The 20,695-nt window shown below is 38.9% G+C and overlaps 1 protein-coding gene across 3 annotated transcripts in view; it reads right to left on the bottom strand.

The window, feature by feature from the left end:
- tln2a (talin 2a) overlaps positions 1–20,695 on the bottom strand; it is an 87,451-nt gene that overhangs the window by 41,178 nt on the left and 25,578 nt on the right. For all 3 annotated transcript variants that reach the window (XR_010795722.1, XM_066647213.1, XM_066647214.1), the window contains 15 exons: positions 18,748–18,875; positions 18,450–18,513; positions 17,548–17,652; positions 15,673–15,828; positions 15,445–15,546; positions 14,856–14,932; positions 14,228–14,408; positions 12,566–12,679; positions 10,079–10,187; positions 9,318–9,526; positions 7,799–7,897; positions 6,122–6,289; positions 5,249–5,543; positions 1,808–1,974; positions 293–421 (listed from right to left, as the gene is read on the bottom strand). Coding sequence is in view for 2 of the 3 variants with exons in the window: in XM_066647213.1 (XP_066503310.1) it covers positions 293–421; positions 1,808–1,974; positions 5,249–5,543; positions 6,122–6,289; positions 7,799–7,897; positions 9,318–9,526; positions 10,079–10,187; positions 12,566–12,679; positions 14,228–14,408; positions 14,856–14,932; positions 15,445–15,546; positions 15,673–15,828; positions 17,548–17,652; positions 18,450–18,513; positions 18,748–18,875 (2,103 nt within the window). In the remaining variant the exon portion in view is untranslated. The remainder of the gene's footprint in view (positions 1–292; positions 422–1,807; positions 1,975–5,248; positions 5,544–6,121; positions 6,290–7,798; positions 7,898–9,317; positions 9,527–10,078; positions 10,188–12,565; positions 12,680–14,227; positions 14,409–14,855; positions 14,933–15,444; positions 15,547–15,672; positions 15,829–17,547; positions 17,653–18,449; positions 18,514–18,747; positions 18,876–20,695) is intronic.

Below are 20,695 nucleotides of genomic sequence, written 5' to 3' on the forward strand. Positions count from 1 at the left end.
ACACAGAATTATCGAGGAAATGTCTCTCACAGCACATCAGCAGATAAAGCCTTAAAATGCACAAAATTATCATCCAATATGTGAGAACATTTAACCTGATAAAAAGGAAATAAAGCCTAGAAAAACCTAAATAAACATATATTCTTACAACAATCTAAAAAATAATGATATTGACTAGATTTTACATTATTCCATGTCGATACATTTTCTAGTACTGTAATTTGGATGATTTTAAACAGTAATATTAATTATAAAGCTAATTCATTCATTTATTCCATAGTTGATCACTGACCTCTAGCTTGTTAATGAGCTTCTTTTTGATGGCGTTTTGGGCAGCTGCATTGGTGGCCACTCGCAGCCCCTCTGCTGCCTCCCGCAGTTTTTGCTGCTGATCTTCATTCTCAGGGTAAGCTGCTGCTCCCTGACACACACACGTGCACACACACACACACACACACACACACACACACACAAAGAATCACAGAGATTCTCTTTACTTAAGCTCAATTAGTGAGTGATGGACATTTGTTAAGAGAAATTCTTTTGGGAATGAGCATAACAATGAGACTGAAAGCCTACATCCTAAAATTACAAAACAAAATTAGATAGATTAGATATTATTATTATTATAAATATTAGATAATCATGGAGATATAATAAATCCTCATGTTATGACATACTGCTATCTTTAAAAGCAGTAAAAAACACAATTACCAATACTAACAAATATATTATCGAGCTTCAAGTTGGTTGCTTCCACTGTTTCAGGTGTGCAATATGCTATAAATTAATTTTATGGATACCAGCATGTTATAAAAAGGAAGCACCATCACCATCATCAACAGCAGCATCATCATCATCATCATCAAGGTCTTCATCTTCTTATACTTCTTTTATAATTAGTCCATTTTAGGGTCGCACTGTTAAAAGGGCACGCAAAAAACACCAGGCATCTCGTCACCTACAACCTCTTCTAGCTCCTCTTGGCGGATCTTCAGATATTTCCTAGCAAGCTGGGTAATGTTATTTTAATGAGTTAATGAGGAGGCCCCAGTGTAGACCTAGGAGTTGTTGGAGGGATTACATCACCCAGCTTGCCAGGAAGATGGTAACCTCATCAGACGCCCAAGTCAACTCAACTGATTCTTCTTCTTACTCTGAGCTTCTCAACAGATCAGGGACATTAAGCTGACAAAGAAAACTCATTTTGGCCAGTTGTATTCACAATCTCATGCTTTCGGTCATTACCCAATGCTCATGACAATAAATGAACACAAGGATATAGATTGATCCACAAATTGAGAGCTTTTCCACTGCATTTAACCCCAATCTTAAAATCCTTCTACTTGAACTTGAACTCCTCCACCACTGTACTTAAATGCACTTGTGGCAAGCAACTGGTACTGATACCATTAAAATGAAGAAAAGTAGACAATCTTTGTGTCTGCACATACCATGCTAATCTAGGGTGCCCAGGAGGAGCTCCGTTACTGTCTCAGTGACATAAAAAGCTAGACTGATGACAGAAAACCTAAAGTGCAATGCAAATTACAATATTTTAGTTGTTATTTTGCCCATTAATGTGGCTACAAAATTAAACACAACCACAGATGGACCACACAAATCAGATTTGGTCTTTTTTTTCTTTTAAACGTTCAGTTTTAAGATGCCATAAATAAATCTGATTTGCCCCAAAGTGTGACGTAAGCCTTAAACCATCTCTTAATATACTCATTTCATCTTAATCGTGATTTTCAGACAGATTCTTTTGGTAGATTTCTAAATCTTTAATGACAAATTGACCCACCTTTGCAGCTTCTACCATGCGAGCTGTAGCATCAGCGAGGAGTTTAGCAGCAGCCAACAGTTTTTTGGAGTTGTCCACATCAATCTCCGCCTCAGCGTCTGACCTCATAGCATTAACCAGGTCAGATGTGGCCTGAGCCAGAACTCGAGCCTGCTTCACCATCTCACCTGAGGAAACAAATCAAGAATGTACATGTGTGAGTGAGAGAGAAAATATGAGTAATTGTGTGCGTCAATGGGAGTTTTCAAATGTGCTGATGCCTTATTCAAAAGCTAAAGAATAAGGAAACGACCCGCCATGTTATAAATGAAAAATTGCTGTCTTCTAGCTGTTTTTAATATACACTACGCTGGAAAGACATAATTAAATTTTTTTCTGAAATGCCAAACTATAAAATCTTAAAGGAGCAACCAGTCATTTTGTCCAAAGACTCTTCTTTGTGTTGTCATCATCATCATCTTCTATTCCGCTTTTCCATTTCAGGGTCGTGGTGGCAACAGGGCGAGCAAAGAAGCCCAGACGTCTCTGTCCCTCGCAACATCCACCAATTCCTCCTGGGGGATAACAAGGCGTTCCCAGGCCAGCCGGGAGATATAATCCCTCCAGCATGTCCTGGGCCTACCCCGGGGCCTCCTTCCAGTTGGACGTGCCTGGTATACCTGAAGTGGGAGGCGTCCACGAGGCATCCTGATCAGATGCCCAAACCACCTCAACTGACTTCTCTCAACGCGAAGGAGCAGCGACTCTACTCCGAGCTCCTCCCTAGTCACTGAGCTCCTCACCCGATCACGGAGAGTACGCCCAGCGACTCGTCGGAGAAAGCTTATTTCAGCTTGTATCCGTGTTTTTGTTCTTTCGATCATTACCCAGAGCTCATGACCATAGGTGAGAGTGGGGACGTAGACTGACCGGTAAATTGAGAGCTTTGCTTTATGGCTCAGCTCTCTCTTCACCACAACGGTGCGGTATAGTGACAGCATTACTGCAGACGCTGCACCTATCCTACGGTCAATCTCACCATCCCTCGTGAACAAGAACCCGAGATACTTGAACTCCTTTACTTGGGGCAGGTTCTCACCCCTTACCTGAAGGGAGCATGCCATCTGTTTCCGGGAGATAACCATGGCCTCAAACTTGGAGGTGCTGATCCGCATACCGACCGCTTCACACTCGGCTGCAAACTGCTCAAGTGAGTGCTGGAGACCTCCATGCGAAGAAGCCAGAAGAACAACATCGTCTGCAAAAAGCAGAGATGCCACCTCCTGAGCTCCTCGACGAAAGCCCTCCTTCCCTAGGCCACGCCGCGCCACCCTGTCCATGAATATCAGGAACAGGAGTGGAGATAAGGCACAGCCCTGACAGAGTCCATTGCCCACACTGAACAAGCTTGACTTACTACCAAGGATGCGAACACAACTCAAACTCTGAGAGTACAAGGACCGTACGGCTCGCCGGAGCGACCCTGGCACCCCATACTCCCGCAGCACCTCCCACAGAATCTCTCGGGGAACACGGTCATATGCCTTCTCCAAATCCACAAAGCATGTGTAGAGTGGAGTAGCAAATTCCCACACCCCCTCAATCATCTGTGAAAAAGTAAAAAGTTGGTCCATAGTTCCACGGCCAGGAAGAAATCCGCATTGTTCCTCCAAAATCCTAGGTTCGACTATCGGACGGATTCTCCTTTCCAGCACCTTGGCATAGGCTTTCCCCGGGAGGCTGAGAAGTGTAAAGCCACGATAATTGGCACACTTTCTCCGGTCCCCTTTTTTGAAAATAGGAACCACCACCCCGGTTTGCCAATCCAAAGGCACCGTTCCCGAGGTCCATGCAATATTGTCCAGGCGTGTCATCCAAGACAGCCCCACAGTATTGAGTGCCTTCAGTAACTCTGGGCGAATCTCATCCACACCTGGAGCTTTGCCACTGCGAAGCTTTTTCACCACCTCAGTGACTTCATCCAAGGAAATGGAATCTGACCCCCCAGACACTTCTGGCCCTACCTCCTGCACAGGAGGCATGTCTCTCGGGTTAAGGAGTTCCTTAAAGTGCTCCTTCCAATGCCCAACAATACGCTCAGTCGAGTTCAGAGTTTCACCATCCTTGCTGAGCACAGCTTGGACAGTGTCCCCCCTCCCCCTCCAGAGCTGTCGGAGTGTTTTCCAGAACATCTTTGAGGCCGCCCTGAAGTCATTCTCCATGGCCTCTCCAAACTCCTCCCATGCTCTGGATTTTGCTTCAGCAACTGCCACAGCTGCAGCCTTTTTCGCCTGCCGGTACCCATCCGCAGATTCGGAAGTTCCCCGAGCTAGCCAATCCCAAAAAGCCTCCTTCTTCCGCTTGACAGCTTCCCTCACCCCCGGTGTCCACCAACGTGTTCTTGGGTTGCTGCCATAACAGGCACCGACAAGCTTTTGACCACAGCTACATGCAGCCGCTTCCACGATGGAGGTCCGGAACAGTGTCCATTCAGACTCCATTCCCCCTACCTCCTCCGGAATATGTGAGAAGTTCTCTTGGAGGTGAGAGTTGAAATCCATACGAACAGAGTCATCTGCCAGCTTTTCCCAGCACACCCTCACTATATGTTTGGGTTTACCAGGTCTGTCCGGCAGCTTTCCCCACCATCGGATCCAACTCACCACCAGATGGTGATCGGTTTACAGCTCAGCCCCTCTCTTTACCCGAGTGTCCAAAACATACGGCCTCAGGTCAGAAGACACAACCACAAAGTCGATCATTGACCTTTGGCCCAGAGTGCTCTGGTACCAAGTACACTTATGAGCAATCTTATGTTCGAACATGGTGTTCGTTATGGACAAACCATTGCTAGCACAGAAGTCCAACAACATCACACCACTCGAGTTTAGATCAGGCAGTCCGTTCCTCCCAATCACTCCTCTCCATGTTTCCCAGTCATTGCCTCTTTGTGTTGTGAAAGTCATTATACTGACAGATCCTGTATTTTAAACATGAATTATTTTTCCACGTACCAAGAACCAGTTTCCGCTGACAAGTTCCACGATGACAGGGGCCCCTTCGCCCCCGCTTTTTGCCAGATGGGCATTGCACTGCACCCCTAGTCTTGATCTTGCGGGTGGTGAGCCCACATGATCCTCCCACGTTGCCATTTCGGGCTGAGCCCGGCCAGGTAACGTGGGCTGCCCGGCCACCAGGCGCCCGCCGTCGGACACTACCCCCAGGCCTGGCTCCAGGGGTAGGTCCCGGTAACCCTCTCCTGGGCTACATGAATTATTTTTTACATTAATTATCATTAAACTACATAAATAAGTAACAATAATAATAATAATAATGTATGTGAGTTACACTTAATCTAATAAATGGCAAATTAATCAATAATAACTTTTACAAACAATTTGGTAATTTTGTAATACAGACTCAATATATACTTCAGTTGCTCTGGTAGCTGAGTTCCCTCACCAGCGTCTCCCATGGAGCTGAAGATGTTCTCTGTAACATTCATGATGGTGTCTGTGGCTTGGTCGTAGCGTCCAATTGGCTCTCCTCGTGAAGTGTAGTTGCGGATGTGTGTGAAGAGGTCATTCAGAGCCTGAGTGACCACACTAGCCGCAGCGCTGACTGCCTTGAGCAGCTCCCCATCATCAGTGGCTGAAAGGCAGGCCTTCACACAGCCTTCAACAGAGCGGTCCACCAGCTTCCCCGCCTCAATCAGCTGCTCTTGACATACGGGTGAGCTGATAGTGGGGCTCACCACCTGACTCGCAAAACATCCAGATTAAAATAGCAACAGTTTATTACAAATTATATGATCAGATCCAGGATAATCAAATTTTAAGTTTTAAAAAAAAGAAATTAATCATTTTCTCCAATGACTATTTGTCGAATAATAAATCCATCTTAATTACACCCAGCAGCCTGGATGTTTCAAAGATTCTATAACAAACCTATTTTAAACATGGCAGGTTAATTGCTGGACAGAGTGGAAGTTTATCTAATTTTAGTTGAGCTTTAAAGATAATATGTAAAAATAAAAAAATACATCTAGATTTATTTGCTTGTTTTTTAAAAATAAATATACACTCATTTTGACAATGCCTTCAACAGGTTCCAATAAAATGGCAAGTGAGAATATACACTGTGAAATGTTCAGGGAATCCGGAGAAATCTCAATATGGCATAGTTAAAATGTATTTATATGTACTTAAAACCACAACAAAAAATGTATGTACTATTTATCTAAATCTATTTATTTACTAGTACTTTAAATTCTATCCCACAAATTTTGCTCAAAAGTAGGAAAAGGACCAGTATTTGGGGGTAATGAGACTGTACCTTGGCACAGGCGACAAGCTGTGAGGTGGAAAGAGCGCACTGTGTGGCTGCAGCAATGACTCTGTTCTGCAGAATCGTGTCCTCAGACACCTGGGCAACGTTCTTGGCTTTTAGCACCATCATGGCCGCAGCATTAGCAACAGCCTTAGCCAGGTTCATCAGTACATCCTGAAATAAACTTTGGGTGAGAATTCCCTCCACATACATACCCAAAGTGTAACGGTACACACTAAATACATTCCACAATTCAGTAACATGTAGAAAAACATTTAGCAAAAATGTTAGCAACAACAGTTTTTACAATGTTTTGGCCTATACTTTTTCTATACTGCTTCAGTTCCTTGATATTTCAGGGCATCCTTTTACAACCAGTTTTCTAAAGATCCTGCCACAGCATAACACCAGGTTTGAGGTGTGCACTTTGACTGGAATATTCCATTACCTAGATCCTTGCTTTTTTTGTTTTTAATTAACTTATATATTTATATATTTTTGGGCAGCACGGGTGGCGCAGCAGGTAGTGTCGCAGTCACACAGCTCCAGGGGCCTGGAGGTTGTGGGTTCGATTCCCGTTCCGGGTGACTGTCTGTGAAGAGTTGGTGTGTTCTCCCCGTGTCTGCGTGGGTTTCCTCCGGGTGCTCCGGTTTCCTCCCACAGTCCAAAAACACACGTTGCAGGTGGATTGGCGACTCAAAAGTGTCCGTAGGTGTGAGTGTGTGAGTGAATGTGTGTGTGTGCCTGTGTTGCCCTGTGAAGGACTGGCGCCCCCTCCAGGGTGTATTCCCGCCTTGCGCCCAATGATTCCAGGTAGGCTCTGGACCTACCGCGACCCTGAACTGGATAAGCCGTTACAGATAATGAATGAATTTATATATTTTTCTGAGACACTGATTAGATTGTGTGCCCCAGCTTAGGCTGCTGGATGGATGACTTAACATTTGTCTCAAGAATATTCTGGTAAGAAGTAGAGTTCATAATAAAGTCACGCTGCCATATACTTTTTGAAGAGAAGAGTCACTCTCTCAAGAAAGCCATACTCAAAAAGAGGTTTATCATTACACCTTTGGGCATTAACAGTCTGACCTACTCCTCAAACACATCTCTATCAAATATCTATCATGTGCTATTATATCCCCCCTAGATCATTTTGGTTGTGCAATTAAATAGAAACATTCATTCTTTGTCTGTAACCACTTATCCAGTTCAGTTGCTATGGGTTTGGAGCCTACACAAAAACACTGGGCGCAAAGTGGAGGGGGCGCCAGTCCATTGCAGTGTGACACACACACTCACACTAAGGACACTTTTGAGTCGCCAATCCACCTATCAACGTGTGTTTTTGGAGGAAACAGGAGCACCCGTGGGAAACCCACACAGACATTGGGAGAACACACCAAACAGAGCAGGGCTCGAACCAATGACCACAGGACCCTGTAGCTGTTCGACAGTGACACTACCTGTTGTGCCCACCCAGGCTGCCATATATGCCATATGGGATAAAATATCTTAAATAATAAATAGACTGAACATGAATCTGTGTTTTTCACTCTGAGAGCTTAAGATATTCTAATTCAACTCAATATTTTAAAAGACATCTGGTGAATAATTTCTATATTTATATTAATAATCAAAATGTTTAATCACACTCTGCAGTAAAATAAAAAGTAAACCAATTACCTGAAACCTCTCATCTGTTTCATTCTCTCCAATCTGCCGGAGTAGATCCCCACTGGCCTGGCCAATATTGCCGGCTGCAGTCAACACTGTTTGCCGAGGCTTTAGAACAAAGCACAAGGAGGAAGTAAACTTACACTTAAGTAATCTTAAACTTTCCATCATCTTTCTGAGAATATTACAATTAACAAAACTAGAAAGCTTTAAAAGAATATTGACACAGATCAGCTTGTTTAAAAAAAACAAAAAACAACAAACAAAAAAAAACACACAAGCTCTTACCCAGACCAGATGGCTATTGCCCACCAGCCACACTCCCAGCAGACTTTTGTGCAAAGGCAAGTCCTTTAAAGGCCATCAATAAGCCTGCATCCTCTATAGCTAATAAGTATATGGATATTTATCCAGATTTTTCAGTTTCTATAAGCACTAACCCTAATTTGGATACTGTAATCAAGCACTTGGAGAAAATCTTAGATTTTTTATTAGACAGTGTGACAACATTAGGTACAATATATTTAAACAGATAAGCCTGCGCATTGATACGATGATTATATTCGTGGCCTAAGAATGTAATAAGAATCTAAACGTACATGATGGCTGACCAAAGAAAAAAAAGAAATATTCCATTCTAATAAACTCAAACTACAAAAAGATCTGTTGCTTTGCCATTTCTTCTCTTCTCTCTCTATTTTGTTAAAATCCCAACCCCACAGGTCTATGCAGCCAGTGGAGATTCTTAATACAGTTCTACTACAGCACGGAACAACAAATAGCATATTATGGTGCTTTTCAACTGCTTAGGTCCAGTAAATGGAGGATCATCTGTACTTCTCAAAATAAAATATGTTGTACCACAAGATTCTGTTTTAGAACCTCTACTATTTACATTATTTGTTGCCACTAGGGGACATAACCTTAAACATGGCATTAACATTCAATGACACACAACTATACATATAATTTTACAGTGGGTAAAATTTGCTAGTGCTGTACTGACTCAATACCTGCAGATTTGCAAACTTTCTTGCATTAACATCAGCACAAATACTGCGCATGGAGCTTTAAAGGTGGAAGCTGCAAAATGGTTCCTTATTAATGGATTTAATGGATTATTAATGGATATCACAAACTCTCCTGTAGGTGTAATGTGTAAGTGTCCTAATACTTGTGTATATATAGTATATTTCTAGGACCTCTACAATGCACTATGTAGGGAGTAGCAAGAGATCTGAGACACAATCATTTTTTACTCTACTTTTTTTTTTTTGTATTAAGACACAATAGAAATATAATATAGATATTTGTACCATTTCAAATATCAATAAATAAATTCCTCTAAATAGGAATAATGTTTTGCCAACTATCTTACAATAAAGTACATTTCTCTATTGTGGTGTACATTATTAGAATATGGCCTAAAGTATTAAACTTTACAGATTGTTACAAAGTTTTTTCCAACCATTTAGATGAAAAATGCCAGTATTTAAATAAATTCCCATATTAACTGGATCACGCTCACCTCTCCTGAAGTGGGCTCCACCGCTTTAAGCAGATCAGACACAGCTCCAGTCAGTGTCCTGGCCGCCCTCATCAGGTCCTGACCACTGCCCACATCATCTTCCATCAGTGCTGCCAGCAGCTTCACACCCTTTGACATCTCCGTCAGGTTGGAGGATATAGTTGTGATTGCACAGCCTACTGCTGAGTAGTCTGTATCTGTTGGGTCCCCTATGAGTTCAAAAATACAACACTAACATCTTACAAATTTTATTCATATAACAAGTGTAGGTTATTGCAGTGATATAAGTCTTTAAGGAGTCTTACAACCACTTTCGGCCCTGTACAGATGACCACTATGAAGTATTCATGTAACTAGCCCACCAAGGTGGACCACCTTTTTTGAGCCTGTTGGTGTGATGTTGATGTGACACGGTCTGTAAACCCCCTGCTAAATCTAACATGACAGCTCACTTTTGACTGAATTTTAAGGTTTTGCACTGTGTCTCACTGAAGCAGGAAGAAATTATATTTTAATAAATATTTTTTTAACATACAAATCTAATATAGTACACCTTTTATTATGATTTATTATGAATTTAATAATTATCTACTTTATAACAGAAATCACCACTGGACAGACAGACTTAATATACTACCATTATAAATATACTTATTGAAATAGCATGTACAAAAAAAGAATAAGTTCTGTGTATTTATGTAAGATTGATTTTCTAATATATTTGGCATATTTTGCTGAATTTATTTTTTTAATATTCATACCTGCTGTAAGATTGACCACAGAGGCAGTGCCTGCAGTAATGGCATCCACTTGAGAGTGAATCTCATGTTTGGATTCATCAACTTTGTTTTGGATCCAAACTTTGGAAGCCTGAGAATAAGATGAGAATTAAAATTTTCTCTAATGATCCTACTTCATGTAATAAAAAAAAAGAATGAAAGATAAACTAGGCAAACCTAGTTTAGCCAGACAGCCATTAGCCACACTCACAGAAGTTTTCTGGTATTTCAAAAACAGACATGCTCAAACTACATACCCTTGTCAATGGAAGGTCTGGGGAAGCTTCATATCAATGTCTTTGTTCACAATAATAACAAACTATAAAAATAGTTTATCTTGTCAGTTGCTGACAGTGTGTGTATGATCATGGAAAGCCTGTTATTTTCTGTTCACACAAAGCTAAAAAACTGAAGCACCATGTTGAGATGACATTAAAGCAACTAATTTACCAGAAAGCAACAAAAAAAACATTTTCTTGAACATTTCTAAAACCAAGCACCTTAACATTTTATCAACCAAGTAATCTATACTTGATAAAGGAACAGGTCATCACTGGGAACTAGATATTTATGCACGGACTTAAATTTCTATAAGGGTCTGACTGATAAAACGTCACTGCAACAAATTCCCCTGTTTATTTTGAGTAACGCCTCGCCCTGGTGTTTTGTATGGAAGCAAATCTGTCTCTTCAGACTTTGAAATATTACCACCTTTCAATTTGTACCACTGAATATATTTTGCAAAGAAATTATGCATCTGAATTTTGTTGCTTTTGAATTTAAGTCTTCAGATTTCCACCCCTGAATATTTAGCTTCACAATTTTTCATCTAAATATAATTGCTCGTATAAAGTCGTGAATTTTATTATAATTATTCTAGGTTAATAAAATCAGATAAAAAAATTCAAGCTTTAAAATATTCAAACAATATATTTCGAAGTTGCTCAAATTCAATAGACCAAATTCAGATGGCAAAATATGAGTGAAAAAATTGAGATATAATGAGAGTACACATCCAGGATACAAAGGAAAAGCAATCGATTCATTTGGATTTTCTGTTTCACCTTAAATGGTGCAATAGTTGCATTCTGTCGCCGCTAGATGGCAAAATACAAACACAATTTCCATACCGTGGAAAAACTACACTTTAGCTTCCTTCCATGGATATTATCTCTTTATTTTCAAAGTGTCTCAAAAATCTGAAAGTCTCACTAAAGACACAATATAACAGTCAATTGATATCCTGAATATATAGAAATTTTACTGTGGTATTTTGGTATCTGAATATGGTCTATCGAATTTGAGCAACTTCGAAATATATTGAATTTTTTTTAAGCTTGATTTTTTTTTTTATCTGAAGTTATTAACCTTGAATAATAACAGTGAAAACGTGTTCTTGAAAATTCACGAGTTCAATTCAAGAGCAATTATATTCAGTTGCATAATTGCGAAGCAAAATATACAGAGGTGGAAATCTGAAGACTTCAACAAAAAGCAACAAAATTCAGATGCATAATTTCAGTGCAAAAAATGCAGTGCTACAAATTGAAAGGTGGCAATATTTCAAAGTCTGATGAGACAGATTTGCTTCCATAGTTCTGGCTTTAATTTGGAGATGTTGCCCGTTTTCGTGTAAAGTTAAACAAAAATTTATGTAATTTACTCATCAGAAAGTCAGTAACGGTGAAATGTGTCTGTGTATTTGTGTAGTTATAGGGACAGACAAGATTTCTGTTTAGTAAATATATAGTAGAAAACAAAAGGCTGTATCACAGAAACATTCTCCAGACATAAAGAAGATACTATGATAAATATTACCTCAACAACTTTCAACGCATTTGTGGCTCCAGTAAAACACTGAGCTGCTCACCGTGGTGGATGGTGGACCTACAGTGCTGAAGCGGCACAAGTGTGTCTCAATTCAACTCTCAACTATCTGAACTCTTGAACACGTTTTTTTTTTAGTTCCCAAAAAGAGTACTTTTCAATGGAAAAGAGGTCCTCTGGTCACCGTTGAGCGGTTCGAAATATAGTTCACAAACTGGAATGTGAAATATGGCTGAACTAACAACAGACGGTGTAGTGGCACCACCTTAAGTTCTCTCTGTGGAATTCGGCTGAATTAATATTTCCTACTCGCGCGCGTTTCAACATTAGGCATTAGTCTGTCAGTAAGAGAATATGCCACTTCTAGGCCAGCCTGGCAGGCGATCTGGCAAAAAAAAAAAAAGTATTCTTTTCTAAGCCTAAAGTAAAATTGGCTGCACCCATGTGGGCACATGCTGTATGAAGCTTAAAATGGTTTATTAAACAGCTTCATTAAATAGAAGTTGAAAAATATAACAAATAATACATAATCACATTCATAAATATTTTTGCTACTTTCTGGAGGTAAAAAGGAATTGTGGTACCTTTAAAATGATTAAGAAACAAGTATATGTGTGTGTACATATGAGACTGTGCTCTAACCATATCGTCTCCCAGTGGAGGCAACTCCTCCACATCCTCAAGCTCCTCCTGTGCCTGCTGAACTGCCTGCATGCTGGTGTTAATGGTCCCCACCAGAGCCTGCTGAGCTGCACTCTGAAAAAACAAAAGACAGGAAAAGCACAAACAAATGCATTCAGATTCCATCTCTATTCAGTTTTCAACTATTTATGAGATTTTAAAGGGAATCCTAAAATGTATTTGTAATTCAACCTTTAAAAGACATAAAAAAGTAATTCCTTATGACATATATTAAAGTTTATAACAATTTATCACCTGCATATACAAAAATACATGAATAAAAGAAGCCTTATTTAAAAAGAGCTTTATAATATTCATGAACCTACTGGGAAAAGATGTAGATATGTCTGATGATCATCATTTCTGTTCCGTTTCCCAATATCATTTATCTTTATAATATACTGCAGTTTACTTCACTAACATCACCCCCAGAGTGAACTGAAACTGATCAATTGCCACCATGTTCCCTCCCTAGCATTTACTCTTTGTTACTGTACCTGTCTTGCATCATTGCATGTTTGGATTGGGCACTTAATGAGGTCTAGGTGAGTTTGTGTAGTCAGTTTTATATAGCACATTTGTCTTCATTTCACTATGTACTGTACACTGTATATAGTTGAAATAACAATAATATCCACTTGACTTGATTGGTCTGTTAAATGTAATATACATCTGAACATCAATGGCACTTTCACACATAAGTTACCATTACCATAGGTAATGATGCAGCCCAGCATTTTATAATGAGAGAAATCAAATAAATAGCTGCAAAATCTAGTTTAGTTGAGGATATACAAAAGTGAGATGCTTAATGTTCACCCAGATCAGTTTATTTGTCCAGTGTGCAGATTTTGCCATGGATTTGTCTCTGTGGTTGATTAGGCAGTTCAATTTGACCACTTTCTATAATTAAAAAAAGCACAGAAATTCACACAAATGGAGCAGGTGTGTGTAAACTTTGCTAATCCCCTTGAGTCATGGAGATCAGTTTACATTTAAGAAGAAGAAGCAAAACAAGTGAACATTTCAGTTTGTGAGTTTATTTGAACAAATGGATGGGAGGGTAAATGCCTCCTTGACTCCCCTTCCCATAATAGGAAAAAGGAACAAGTCTTATTCATAAAGTAAATTAAGTTATTTATAGTTATTTTGGAACCTTTCTATCAGTCCATTGGTCAAGAAATTTTCAATGTCCATGTAAACTATATGATGTTGTACAAAGCATGATTTCTAATACATAGAGGATATATTAGGGTAGAGATATACTTTCTGGTACCTATGTGTTTGTGTACGCATTATGGCTGCCACGCATATCCTGCGTTCGTTTGGTTTGTCGGTTGTGCACATCCTCAGAATATAAACGCTACATAAAGGCAAGGTACAGTAAACAGTAGAAGGCAGCATCAAAATGAGGTAAAGATTTGAAGAAGGCTGTGACAAGAGCCAACATAAGAGTCCTTTTTTTTTTTAGGTACATTTATTTAGGTCCTTAGTTTGATTAGAGTGTAAATTATTGTGTGTCAACCACTTGTAACAATGATGATAACAGAGAACATTGTTTTCTTTTTTGGCACAGATCTATTAAATTAGCATTTATTCTGACAGTGTATGATGTCCTTTTACCAGAGGAGGCATGTGTCCGATGTGCAGCTGTCCAGTGGTGATTTGTTGCTGTGGTGATGGCATGCTGCCTACATTTAATGTCTCTGGACCCACTGAACTGGTTCTCAATACACCAGACAGTGCCACTGACCCATGCTCCACATGGCCAACACGGTTAAATTGTTGCTGCAGAATAGTGGATCTGAGAGAGTGCGAGAGAGAAAGATAGATTAATTTAGATTAAGACACTGGCTACATTTATTCATTTATTACTAATTAGAACACATTTTATATTCATTCATTCATTCAATCATTATCTGTAACCGCTTATCCAGTTCAGGGTCACGGTGGGTCCAGAGCCTACCAGGAATCATTGGGCGCAAGGCGGGAATACACCCTGGAGGGGGCGCCAGTCCTTCACAGGGCAACATTTCATATTCATATAAAATCTAAATATTATCTATTTTTATTGCCAAAGATAGTGAGAACAGTATATAATACATCAAGAATACAGGTATATTCATTGACTGCAGTTGAATTAATGTGAGCCAAAAGCTCCACAGCTTCATGCTTGCATGCATATTAGGTTAGAACAGTGCTCTAGTGGGTGTGTGTTGGGGTGGTGGAGATGTGTGTGGTTACTGTGTACTTCTTTGGAGAGACTGAGTCCTCCAGCATGGTGGCTTCTTCTTCACCTTCCAAACCAAAGTGGTCTTTGCTCTGCTTCTGCAAGGCAACATGGAAACAAATGTAATCATATTCATATTATCATGATAAAGACTCAATTATAAAGTAATGTGGCATTCACAGAGGTGATGTTTAAAGGGAACAGCTAATATTGTGCGTAATTGTAGTTTTCTCTGGTTTGTTCACGTTCAGAATTTTTTAAGATGGAATGGTATTTTTGAGGAGAAAAACGACTGTTGTTTGTATGTAGCTCAAGATTAAATTGTTTTTATTCACTGTTTGAATTAAGACAGAGACCTGTTTCATTTTTTAGAACATTTGGTTTGTTTAATTTCATGTAGTTAGCGGCCCCCCAAATTTATAGGTGGTTCCTACCTAAATAATCTGAAACAACAAAATAGGTCAATATCACCCACCTATGGAGCCAGAATAAAGCAACACCTTCAATTCTTTACTTGATTTTCAACATTTAAAAGGTCTCTTTGTCCATTTTTTTGTTCTGTGAAAATTTTCATGAAAGCCATAGGCATTGCTTTTAAGTTCTTACTGACCTTTTTGAGGATGATGTCTATGTAGCCAGCAATAAGCTGGGAGATTTGCTCTCCCTCTGTTGTCTGTACAGAATAGTAGCTTTCCTGATACTCTCCAAAATCCTATACATGGAGAAAACAACATGTGCAAATGGTAATAATATTAAAACAGATCTTTTACAGAATTGTTTAAACATTAAAAACTGTAATTGTCCAGATGTGATTACTACATTTGTGTGAGATATGTACCAGCGTAAAGCTCTTAGGAGAAGCAGCCCATCTCTTGACTGTGGTAAGGGGCCACTCCTGCAGAACCTCTTTGGTTTTCTCATCCACTCTCATCACAGATTCTTTGGTAATACCCAGCAAACGAGGCACCAGCTTATTCTTGCTCTTCATCTTCTCCTAAAAGGTAATAGATTCAAGTAGAATAAATGAAGCTGAAGTGGGTGTGTGAGAATGAGTAAGAGAGATAGAGAGAGCGAGTGAGAGATTGGGAGAGAGAGAGAGAGAACTATGGAGATAATTCTAAAACTATATTTAAACATGAAACTTTCGATAAACATTTAATAAATAGTGCCTGACATGCTTTTTATATGTACACAGAAATCCAGGACACTGCATTGCAGAATAAATGCAATCTAAGAAACATACATATCTCCTAGTCAACCTGCATATATTGTTTTCCCCTTTTTACCGTGTTCTTCAGTGGCCAGAACACCAACAGCACCACTAAATAGCAGGTATGATGTTTGTGGTGGATCGTTCTCAGTGCTGAAGTGACACTGGTGGAGTGGTGGTGGGATCAGACAAAGCAGTGTTGCTGAAGGAGGCCAAACTTGTTTGTGAGTGGGTTGGGTAGTGTTACTAATTGTTTCATAATTCTCTTTCAGACAAGACTCAATGTATCAGATCTGGGATGTACGGCTGGATGAACAAATATTTATGTTCTATAGTGAATACCGTGGCTATTGCTCTTGCGTGTGGATTATTCCAGTGTGTGTATTTTTCCAGGTGATTGAAGGTTTGGCAGTTAGTAAAAACTTTTAAACACATTGCATTGTTCCTACATTAATGTAGTCAATTCTTATATCTTGCCAGAGTAGATTGTTAAATTGAATAAGTGATTAAAAAAGGGTTAAATGGCATATTTAAATACAATATGTGGTTTAAAAATAATGATTTAAAAACAAACCCCAGCTTAGTTTTTTTTTTTTTTTTTTTTTTTTTTTTTTTAGTTAAGCCTAAATTTTACTTGGAGATATGTGGTTGTGGTGCACAGTGGTGCAGCAGCTAGTGGCGTAGTCACACAGCTCCAGGACCTGGAGGTTGTGGGTTCAAGTCCCGCTCCAGGTGACTGTCTGTGAGGTGTTTGGTGTGCTCCCCCGTGTCCGTGTAGGTTTCTTCCAGGTGTTCTGGCTTACTCCCACTGTCCAAGAACACACGTTGGTAGGTGGATTGGCTACTCTAAAGTGTCCATAGGTGTGAGTGAATGTCAGAGTGTGTGTCACCCTGTGAAGGACTGGTGCCCCCTCCAGGGTGTGTTCTTGCCTTGCGCCCAGTGATTCTGGGTAGGCTCCACACCCACCGCAATCTTGAACCGGATAAGCGGTTAAAGACAATGAATGAATGTGTGGTGGTTTGTTGCAGAGTTATATATGTAGATTAACATAACTTCATCCAGTCAAATTAAGATCTTAAAACACACATTGTCTTAAATATTGTTATTGCCTTTATTTTCCTTTAACTGGGAAAAGTGTTATTCTATTAAATCCTATAATTTCTGATAATAATTAATTAAATTCCAATATGTGGTCTTACTTTGTGGAGTAGACTACACCACATCAGTGAAATTATAATAACGTGCTAAATTACATAACATCAAAAATCTTAATTGATGGGTGAGAATATTTTGTGCATAGTGTATAGTTTTATACAGGAGGGTTATACAAATTGCTTGACATAAAAGGGGTGGGCGGGAAAGCAGATTGACAAAATGCTTTAATCCAAGAGCATTACTCTCCATAACTGAGAATTCAGTCTCCAGATGTTCTTTCCACTCTTTTCCAGATTATGAAAGCACACATGAAGAAATACACTGGCAACAATCACATGCACACTTACCTTAACCAGGAAAAAAGACACTCCATATGTTTTGAGAGATCTGGCCAGTTTCACATATTTCACTTTGGCTTCAATTTCTAACATTTCTCCGCATGATTTATGTTCCTATCAAATCCACACACAAAGTGTTAAACAGAATAATTAACAGACAGGTGATACCAAAATATCTGCATAGTATTTAGATATATATACTGCAGAGGTTTATGCATCGAACAGGCACACAACTAAACTAAAGTCACAAAAGATGTTGGCACCAGTTTAAGGATGAAAATGTTAATTGGGGACATAAAATGAATACACGAATGCCTCAGAGCATAATTGCATATTATGTCAGGTGTAAAATTTTAGAATTGTACTGCCTTTTTGTCTGTACCTAAATTACAGTGCTGGAACCACATTTATGTAAGAGCACAATGACAAGCTGAAACAGAGTAAAACAAATACACTGGGCACAGAGCAATAAAAGTACTGAGAATAAATGAGGAAAAGTATGGAAATAAACAGAACAGAGCAAAAAGTGATTAATTAAATTAACTGTGTTCATTAATTTCTCACTATGGTGCACTTGAGTTGAAGTGAACTGTGTCTCATTATCAATTAAAGGAACAGGTACTACATTCACTCTGAAAAGTGTAGTTGAGACAGAATGGTGCTGTGTTGCTTGGTCCTTATGTGATTTAATCAAAGAATGTTACAGATGTCAACACCCCTGTCCTCTGTGTTAACTTGGGGGAAAGGGGTATTTTACAACTTTTCTGAAGTGGTACTGAAAGTAATAGGGCATTCATCGAATAATTTTTAGTAGTGAAGTTTAGCTGGATGTTATTTTAAAAAAATATCAGCAAAATATAGATATGCTAATATTATATACATATTAACTATACATTTGAACTTGCACATACTTGAAATATTTTCTTCTCAGCCCCCCTCTGCTTAATGTATTCTTTGGGTAGAAACTCCTTTAAGCTGAAATACAAAATGATATTAGCATGTTACTGTTTCATATATATATATATATATATATAAAAAATATACATATATATATATAAAACAAATATTTAAAACAAGTGGGAAAATGTCATTTTCAAATTTGTGCATCAGATTCTATTTTATTAACTGACTAAACTACATTTAAATTTCCCAAGAATAAACAGAAATTGAATGAAGAAAAAGTAGTATGTGGTGAGCAGGGGGTCTTACTCCAAGAATCCAGGTTTGTGTTTGTGTTCTATATGTGGACCAAACTGAATCTGTGCCTGAATTCCACCAAACTCACAGGCCTTATCAAAGGAGACTGGGTGAGACCCATTCAGAATGTCATCACGGGACTGGGAGAGAAAAAAGAAACATCATAAAAAATGTAGTTCATCAGAATGACTTTTATTCTCTAGTTGGATTGCCAAAATTATGAGGAAAAATACTCTTTAAAACATGCTCTTTAAAAGAATACCATTAAAATCCATAATCATCTTCAATTAATTACCAGGAAACTGTTTGAAACATCGTTCTGAAAAACATTTATTTGCAAGATTACATTTTTTTTAATTATTATTATTATAGCTTAAATCATCAATAATATGTGGAAGTGTTGAAATTTAACCCAAGAACAAACAATGAATTGCCTGTGGATGATCAATCAGTAGCAAACAAACAACTTTGCTAATGATGTAACATTGCCACCCCTTCAAATAAGAGCAGTTGCTGAATTCCCTGAATAGACATTTGAGATGTGACTATATAAATAAAAGGCTTAGAGTCAACATAATTAATATTATTTTTTATAATTAATAAATAATAAGTATATCACCTTTATGGTGATACCCTTCAGAGCAAATATCATACATTTTAGGAGCAATAATTAGATTTTATATCCTAAAAACAGCAAAAAAAAGTTCGAAAATTATTATTTTGCCCTTAAATGAAAATGATTATGCTCCATAGAGCAGATCTCCCATGTAGGGGTGTTCTCTGATAGATTCAGGCCTCTAGGTGAACATGTAATGGCTGTTTCATAGTGTTAAGAAGAACCAGTGGAGAATCTGACCGATTGCCACTAGAGATTAATGATTAAGGGGGCTATGTTTTAACCAGGTGTGTCTGGGGTAATGGCCTCATAGCAGCAAATTTCTTTGATGAGGTACAGATTAAGTAAAGCCACAAGTAGCTGCTGCCTTTACAAAATGAAAATTTTTTAATATACATCTACAGGTAGAAAAACCAAAGTGAGTTGTAAACAACTATTAACTGATTATATACATGTATCTTTTATATTATTATATTATATGCACATCTCTGAAGATCTCTCCTGGACCACCAACACCACAGCTGTGGTTAGGAAGGCACAGCAGAGAGTCTATTTCCTGAGAATTCTCAGGAAAAACAATCTTCAGGAGAAGCTGCTGGTGTCCTACTACCGCTGTGCCATCAAGAGTGTGCTGACCTACTGCATCTCAACATGGTACAGCAGCTGCTCAGTGGCAGAAAGGAGAACACTACAGAGAGTGATCAACATGGCCCAGAAGATCATCGGCTGTCCACTGCCCAGGCTGTAGGATCTGTTCAGCTCCCGCTGCCTCAGCAGGGCAGCCAATATACTGAAAATATCCTCCCACCCTGGACACCATCTTTTCCAGCAGTTGCCCTCAGGAAAACGCTTCAGGTCCATCACATCCAGGACAATCAGACTGAAAAACAGCTTTTACCCCAGTGCTGTACGGGAACTGAACACAAAAATCTCTTAAGCCACTCAGGGCCTGTGTAATACACAGCAAATACACGCACATTAATCTCTTCAACTACTCAGGGCTTGTGCAATAATCTGTTATTTATATTGTAAAAAACTGCATGTTTCATGTTTTTGTTTGTTTAAGCACTTTAAGGATTGCTGCTCAATTTCGTTGTACCTGTGCAATTAAAATAAAGGCTATCTATCTATCTATAATACACAGTCAAAACATCAGAAAAGAACATAAACATCACTTCAGTCTGCCCTAAATACTGCAGTGTTTAATGCATGAACATTTTAACTGGTTTTTCAGCAGGTTTATTTACATTCATCAATAATCAGGTTTCCTCTGCTGCATAATGCTATTTCAACTAGAGCATCAGTGGCTCTTCAGTTTGATTAATTAAAGATTATAACAGGTTT

The sequence above is a fragment of the Hoplias malabaricus genome, chromosome 16 (genome assembly GCF_029633855.1).
Source record: "Hoplias malabaricus isolate fHopMal1 chromosome 16, fHopMal1.hap1, whole genome shotgun sequence".
NCBI classification, from domain to species: Eukaryota; Metazoa; Chordata; class Actinopteri; order Characiformes; family Erythrinidae; genus Hoplias; species Hoplias malabaricus.